Source organism: Belonocnema kinseyi, chromosome 3 (genome assembly GCF_010883055.1).
Source record: "Belonocnema kinseyi isolate 2016_QV_RU_SX_M_011 chromosome 3, B_treatae_v1, whole genome shotgun sequence".
Lineage (NCBI taxonomy): Eukaryota > Metazoa > Arthropoda > Insecta > Hymenoptera > Cynipidae > Belonocnema > Belonocnema kinseyi.
The window spans coordinates 51785301-51794103 of record NC_046659.1 but is presented as its reverse complement, the minus strand read 5'-3'; the positions used below and the strand labels follow the sequence as shown (position 1 = coordinate 51794103).

General features: G+C 33.2%; 1 protein-coding gene across 1 annotated transcript in view; it reads right to left on the bottom strand.

The window, feature by feature from the left end:
• Positions 1-5349: 5349 nt before the first annotated feature.
• LOC117169986 (carbonic anhydrase 2-like) overlaps positions 5350-8803 on the bottom strand; it is a 123181-nt gene continuing 119727 nt past the window's right edge. Inside the window, exon 6 of the mRNA XM_033356500.1 lies at positions 5350-5777. Coding sequence (XP_033212391.1) covers positions 5529-5777 — 249 coding nt within the window. The 3' untranslated portion in view covers positions 5350-5528. The remainder of the gene's footprint in view (positions 5778-8803) is intronic.

Sequence of the window (8803 nt, the reverse complement as noted above, 5' to 3'; positions counted from 1 at the left end):
TAGTCTGGCATTCCTGACAAGCTAGTAAGCTTGTTACGAAGCATGCTACACAAGAGGCGACTCGAATCCTAGATAGGGGAGTAGCGCCCCGATGATGTCTGCAGGGGTTGTTCTTTCACCCATCTGTTGTGCCTCGTAGTGGAAGTCCGTTTTTGTAGACTAAATAAGGAAGGGTATTATACCCAGTGATACTTACTTTGTAATCCTAACCAGGGGGGCTCCTTTGGAAACTGTAATAGATCTCAGAAGGTCGGCGCTGCACTTCGTAGAGCTCCGGTGTAACAATCCAGAGCTTTCGTTATATCGGGAAAATCGGGAAAACCAGCCTGGTCCTTTTATGAGAAAGTACCAAGTGTCAATAGTTGACGCATCTGCATTCCATAGTAAAAGCCTGACAATCTCAGATTTGGTTGAATATCTGGGAGTAATCCTAGATAGAAAACTGAACTGGGCAAAGCGACTGAAGACCCAATACAGGAAGTTTATCATTACATTTTGAGTATGCAGAAGCCCTTTAGTTTTACGTGGGGCCTAGGGTCTCAAATTCTTGTATGGATCTACTCCTCTGTCCTTGAAATAAGGCTCCTATACGCGGCCGTGGTCTGGTGCCCACGGTTGGACCTGAAATAGATCCTGCTCACACAAGGATCACGAGCGACAAAAAAGCGAACCAGTGTGTAAAATTCGGCGCAGCAAGTTAATTCATTGGGCCGTTTATTACTAGGACGTCCTAGTACACGGTAGTACTACCTTGTTGTCAGTGGCGGACTGGATTGGGGGCGCAGCTGAGGTTTCTCGGCTGCACCCCCCTTGGTTGGCGCCACCCAAGCCATACCAAGGCGCCCCAGAAAGATTATATTGTTTAAACAAATAAATATGTGTTGGATTGCAATCGAAAGAGTGAAAAGAATATCCAATAATATTCGCGATTTTCACTTGTACTCCTATAAGTAATACCAGTAAAGTAAAAAATGCCCTTCAATTTCTTTTTACTATTAAAGAAAATATTTTCTAAATGAATAATAAATTATTCATATTGAAACAGTAAAAGTGAAAGGAATATTCTTGTCATCAACTACATTACGGAATTTTAAATTAATTTGTTTCCAATGCAATCTAAGATATATTTATTGATTAAAAATGTATAGGACACCTCAATGAAATTTTTATGGGCACCTTCTAATATATTAATTTTTTCCATATGTTAACTTATTTATGTAAAAAGTATGATTCCATTTTCGCTTAGAAAATATGAAAGGGGGCAATTCATTTAATTTATCACAAAACCTCGACTAATTATCGGCTGCATTTAATTATTTTAGCAATTTTTAATATTTAAACTAAATTTTTATATTGAAATGACTACTTATTAGTCGAAATTTTCTCTAAAACAAGTTATTAGCTTACATTTCAAGAGTGCGGATCAAAGTATATACTCCATTATTTTGGTAATTGTAAAATATTACTAAATTTTGCTATACTTTACTGTGATAATTGTTATTTTATTATAATTTTAGCATATTTCGTCATTTTTAATTTTGTTATTATAAATTACTTATTAAAATAAAGGCTTAAATCTTCGCTGCATAAATATTTGGAAACTTGCAGTCTATGGTGTGACAAGTCTAGGATGCGCGACTTTTGGTTTTTGCGCTTCGCGCTCGATAATGTATTTACTTCACGCTACATGTTCGGTCTTTGTACTTCCCCAAATTTATGCAAAAACTTTTTAAAATTAAAGGTCAAAGCATCGACAAAACTATAATTTGGTGATTGCGAATTATCTTTTGTTTAAACTCCTTCAGTTTTAACGAACACATTCTCATCACGTATCTTGTGCTTCACCTTCGATTTTTTTCCAAATGTGAACTTTTTCACATTACGTTCAACACTATTATATCAATTGTAAATTACATTTATTTTTGCACCTCAGCCCGGTATTGCTTATTCAGTTATTGGAAAATAAAGTACAAATTTGATTTATAATGGATAATTTAATATTTTTGTTCCTTATTTTGCTCTAAATTTTAGTCTTAGCTACCTTGAAAAGTATATCGTTTCAATCAATTTATATTATTATAATTCATTATATGCATGAGTATTGAAATAGACATATTTTCACTATCTTGTTTTTATAATTTGAAGAGTTCTCCTTCTATAAGTAAACTATTTTGTTATTAACAACATTTAATTTTTTATTTGCAATGCTTTTTTCAAGATTAAAACAATGCTTAAAATAAAAACAACGCGTTCCATAAAAAATACTCAATAACGAATTTGGAGCTCTTTTGTGGGTGAATAGATTTCGTCTATTAATTTTTTTCCAAGTTTGTGCCTTTGCCCCAAAAATTCAATTGTTTTTACTTTTTTGTTTTGTTTTTTATGAATAAAACATAAACTACGCATCCTATTAAAACGTGATTAACCAATTTGTATTTTACTTTGAATGCACCATGTTTTAAATAATTCTTTTTTTGTAACTTGCCCCCGGCCGCGCCCCTGGGTACCCAGTCCGCCACTGCTTGTTGCTGCATATTTTTGGCCATCAATAGCTGAATCCAGACGAAATACCGGGAATGCTATGAACAAACTCAGGGTTGCCGACAGGCGAAAGTCGTCCTTGGCTATATGTACAGGATAGACAGAGCCAGGTAAATCCTGGTTTTAACCAAAAAGATATATGGATAGTGACTTAGATGCTGACAGGGGGCAACCACTGGAATTATCAAGTGCCCAAATTATCGTAAATACCCACGACAGAGTGTCGGAAATGCGATAGGGAATATGAAACACTCCTCCATGTCTTATGCCAGTACCCGGCATTAGCTAGGTTCAAGAAACAAACACTTGGCGCCCACTTAATGGAATCCCTGCAAAATTTGGGGCCACTGTTTCTAAAATAATGTGGGGGAAGTGTTTCTAAAATAAAACAACTTTGATAGATAACTTTAGGCGACCGATGTCGTATATATGGTAAGAAACTTATGCGACTTAGCGGTCAGAAGTTTCATTTATTTTAGGTCCAGCTCATTTTTGAACGTTTCGGATTGGTACCAGTCCCTCTTCAAGACTCTTGTTTGGACCGAAAGCAACAGATTCCAAATAAATTAGAAAAAAATGTGAGAGAAGGCTTTAAAATTGAAATGTTTACGTCTATGCCTTGAATTTAGAATAAAGTTATTTTAAATTCTAAAATATAAATTAAAAATTATTCTAAATATAAGTTTTTTACCATAAAGCCATTTTTGCTGCAGCTCAAATATGGAGTCAAATAATTATGTTTTAAAGAAGTTATTGTTTTCAGTTCATTCAAGACATCAGTCGAAAAAAGAAGTTGCGTTACTATGAACATAGGCACGATTTCTGGTTTAGAAAATGAAGCAAGAGATCTTATGATTGTAGTGAGTGACCCAGTGAATGAACACTTGAGGAAATCACTGATTACAACTTGTCCATTTCACATTATAATAATTGATTATTCTTACAAAACTTTTGAAAATAGATTCTTAAGGGTTCAAATTTCATAATCCGATAAACAAATTTTGTTTTTACCAAAAGGCTTTCTAAAAAAGTAGAGCACCAGTGAATGAACACTATAATCATTACGAATTAGAATTAGCATTTAGGTATAAAATTACAGAGGTACATTACAAAATGAGCAATTAAATATTGTAAAATATTAGAAAGCGTTGCGAAATTCATTAAATATATTATTCCAATAAATACCACAAGACATTTAGATACAAAGAAAGGAGGGAATACAAAAGTTGAACACAGAATTAGGTTAACTGTTCCTAATTTTTTATTGCAATATTTATTTTTAAAACATTTCTATCAGTTCTTTTACCCTTACAAAAAATACAAGTTTTGGTTTAAAAATAGATAACTCTTATCTAGTGACTACAATAGAAAACTGCGATTTTTAGGACACATAACATTTGTAATACAACACGTTACTATGTTGCTTTAGATTAAATTAGCAAATACAATTATAAATCACAGTGTTGTAAAAATGGAAATTCTTTAAACATTTATAAAGATATATTGACTAGTACGCAGTAGTACCTAGCACGAATTAATGTTTTGTTTATAGCTAAACAACGCTTTCCAAATGCAAACAAAGTATTAAATTTCCAACCTCAAAGTTGCCTTACCTTTAATTTATTTCGTGCGTACTTTTTTTCTGTAGCTTCGATATTTATAGTCACATTAATTGAAACAAACTTATTTATATGTAACGAAACAACAGCCAGGTTTCCGTCACCTGCTGTTCATTCACTGGACCTTCGGGGTGACAGTTTGGCTCCAATAAATGAACACAGCGTTCGTTCACTGGAACACTGGCAATTTAAAGGTCCAGTACGTGAATACTCATTTATTAATAGAAAAACGTACTTTTTGTGAAAAAACCTTGTGGAAAATTGAATAATAATATCTTACAACTACAACAGCGCAACTTTGATGCAGAAAAGGTAAAGTTTTTTTTTGTAAAAGCAGTGTAAATAAGGAGTTGCTTAGACACGTACCTTATAGTGATCGACGACTTTCTCACCATCAGTCACCATAATCGATGATGCTTCACATTCAAGAAATTTTTTTAAGTATTTACAAAAATTTACTGCAATGAATTGTATATTAGACTCTTCAAAATTGCTTCAAGATTTCAAACATATAGAAAATCATTGAGACTTTAATTTTGAAAGGTTATATTTATATATTTTTCAGATTAGTGTTCATTCACTGGTGACTGTTCAGCCACTGGATCACTCACCCTATCATGCACGAAAAAAATTCAAAATTTGGAAGAAACTATTAGCAATATATTGCTTAATATAGCAACAACAAAAGTGATATATATTTAAGTACTCTATGGTTCAGTTAAAAATATCGCGACAAGAAAAATAAAATATATAGAGTACTAATTTATCAAAAATTAGAGATGGTATTATAAAAAGTAAAGTTTAAACGTACCTTAAACGTTCACTTTTAAAACAATCATTATTTTGCAATAAAAATTTTGTGATGCATATTTTGAAATTTTCAGTCTTTTGTGTTATTTACTTCCGAATTCGCAACTGATTTTGCTAGTAATTATCAAGTGAATTGAAAAAATATCGTATTTATCTAACATTTCTTATGAATTTAAGCTAATTTGTCAGGTGTGTGGATTCAAAAAATAATGGAGAGAGAAAATTATCGACGATTTAATTTTTCGATTACATAAATATTAACAGTCACTTTACAATTATTGTAACTACAAAACATGTACTTTAATTTTTGTTAATTAACTAAGGATTTGTGTTTGAAATTTTATTAGAAGTTTCATATCTAAGGATTGGAAGAATTATACCACAGATCTTAGTAATTTGCTAGATTTAGAAAAAATGATTATTAGCAGATCTCAAAAAAATTGTAATGTAATGGCTGCGTAAAAAGATTATCATAATAATGATCCCTAATATCACAATAGTAAAAAACTGAATGATGAGGTATGTGGCGAATTAGTGAATAGATTTAATAAAAAATCTTCACTTTAAATGAATACTGAGTGCGAGGAAAATGAGGAAGACAGATGCGCTAATTTTGTTCTGTCCCGAATGATCTATTTTTTCTAGACGATGGTGTTGACTAATATGATTTTGAAGTTCATTATCCGGATTCATTTGATAAGCAGGGATGTTGTGATACACTATTCTATCTTCTAGAGGCTGAACAGGTCGGAAATTGTGAGTTAGTTTCTGACCTTCTGCACTGCTTATCCCTCGGAAAGCTGCAATCTGAAACAAATTTTTGTATTTATAAAATTTGACATAAAATTTACAAAGAGTATGTATGAATTCGATGTGCATATATTTTTGCATTATTTTAAGTAAAGAAATTTAACATTATCAAATTTTAGAATTACATTTTTTTAAAGTTAAAAAAAAAAAAATTTATAATATCAAATGCTTAGAAATTCAGATTTTTAACAGTTAAAAAATTTAATAGATTTTAAATCATTCAATCTTGAAGTGTTTGAAAGTACAGTAAACTTCCACCTCACAAATTTCCCCCTCTGGAGGGGGCCCTTCTGTAAGCCACTTTTCCAACTGCGAATGTGCCGAAAAGCGCGGGCCTATTTTGAATCAATAAAGATATACTATCAATAATCATGCTTTTCGGCACATACGCAGTTGAAAAAGTCGCGGTCCGTTAGCATACAATTGATTAACATGTCTGATTTTTCATTTTCTTCAAATAGTACAATTTGCCAACTAAAAATTAATATTATATAATAGAATCAAAAACCGACCTAAATATTTCGGGGCATATTGAGTATTCCAGCATAACTTGACGGTCATTGCCGTATACGTAAAATGTCAGGAAGGTTAGTACAGTTCTTGACATGCACATAGGTATAATATTTTTGACATAAGAGTCCAGAGAAATTTTTTCGATCAAATATTCTTAAAGTAAAGATAAACAAGTTATAAAAGCCTAAATGTTCAAGTTATCATGCTAGAGTAGGTGGAAATGTCAACCGTCAGGAAGGTTACATGCTCTTTGGTACATGGCACTGCAACTTCACACGACCTTTTGGAGAATTTTCTAAATGTAAAGGTAAAAATACAAATATACAAAATTTGAGGTTAGTCTATTAGATCGGGTACTCTCACCTCAAATTTTGGACAGTTTATTGTCTTTCGGGACACTGAAAGGTCGTCAATCGACAAAATAATTAAACATGACTGATAAAATACATTCTACAATGGAGAAATATTGCTATTCTGACATTTATAAAATACTTTTACTTTTCAAATATTTTCTCGAAAAAGTTGTCAGTATTCCCATGACGAAATATTAAAATACTCAATTCAAACTTTCTGCTCTTCGGGCCTATTTTTTTAATTGGTCAACTACTCTCGTGGGCGTGACCGTAGAGCCCCTAAGGGACCGTGGTAGTCCAGGAGCCAGGTACATTATCGTGGCCTTTTTAATTCGGATGGAGCCACCAAGGTTTTTTTTATGTATTTTGACCTGCTGAATCCAAATTTTTTGGGTGGCTCTTCGCCCGAGTGGTCGGATTTTTTGTTATTAACATTTTTGTAACAATTAATAGGAAATTTGATTTTTTACCAAGCAAACAAATTTTTCAACTTTTTTAGCATATTTTAAGTCGAAAGGGTCCCTAGTAATTTTTCTCCCACACCCATACTTTTTGAGAAAAAGATTTGCAAAGTCTTTAAAAATGCAATTTTTCCAGTTTTTGACGCTAAGTCAGAAGTACCCCATACACTTTTTTTATCATCGGAGTCCACTTCAATTTCCTTAACGTGTATATTATCATTAACAAATATTTCCAGTTCACTTAAACAAATAGCTTTTGATTGTGGCGAGTTGGAAGTTCAAAGTTTTCCGAGCGCGCGCGGCTGGCTGAGCGTATACCGCCGCGTCAATCGCGCCTTGGCGAACTCCTCGGCCACCGGTACTTCTGACCTAGCGTCAAAAACTGGAAAAATTGCATTTATAAAAACTTGCCAATATTTTTCTCAAAAAGTATGGATGTGGGACAAAAAATATTATACTCTGTTTCCTGAGAGAAGATCCTCTAGGCGCACATATGGGTTGGCGTTTCTGGATGGAGGAGTGTCTTTACCCGTTTTTTTCAGACGTAATTTATTAAGTTCTCTTCTCATTGGTCCCTTGGTCTTAATTTAATATTTATTAATTTCTTTGAATTTCTTTCTCAAATAGTTTGAATGACTTTCACGAGATGTTAGCTATAAAAGAAAAGGACCTCACCGCGTAGGGCTCGAGTTACAGGAGTCTACGGTAGCCACTTGTGTTTTTGACCAGTCGCTCTTTTTTGTAATTAAAAAGTAAAAAATTAATAATTAATAATTCTGCAATCCCCGACTTAAAAGTAATATATTTAGAATGTTCGAATTATTCCGATTTCAACGATATGTAATTTGTATATAAAGTTTGAAAATTGGGGAAGTAAGCAATATCAAATTGAATATTGAGCTAAAGCATCGGCGATTAAACATCTTCAAATTTTCAACTTTCCTAGGCAAGCAATGTATCATTGAAATCGGAAAAATTCGTAGATGCGGATTATGCTATTTTCAAATCGCTAATTGCAAAGTTTAAATTCTGTAGATTTCCTTATTTTGACCTGCTATGGACCAAAGACCCCTGCTGAGCTAACCTTATCCACACTGAGTTTGGTAAGCAAACAGACAAGTGGTAGAAAACATAAAGCCAGTGTCGTAAATCAATCAAAGAAAATAGTTTCTAACGAATTTGAAGAGGTTCACTCAGATTGGCTAAAAGTTTTCAACAAGTCCCTTCTTCTTGACAAATTGAACAATGGGCTGCGCAAAGAAAACCAAAATTTGTCGTTCTAGAGGATCTCTCTCAGGGAACAGAGTATAGGGACTTTTTCAACTCAAAATAAGCTAAAAACGTTGAAAAATTTTTTGTTTGATAAAAAATGAAATTTTCTATTAATTGTTAATAAAATATTTATAACAAAAAACCGAAAGCTCGGGCGAAGAGCCACCCAAAAAATTTGGATTCAGCAGGTCAAAATACATAAAAAAAACCTTGGTGGCTCCATCCGAATTGAAAAGGCCACGAGACTGTACCTGGCTCCCGGAATATGGTGAAAGGTAAAGAAACTGCACACGTCTATGTCCGCAGCAGCGTAGCCAGGATTTTTTTTCGGGGGGGCTTCGATTTTTTTGTGAAGTTGGATTTGGGTTCACGTATAGGCAAATAGTGGGAGGAAAGGGAATTGAATAATGATAAAAACTTAGTT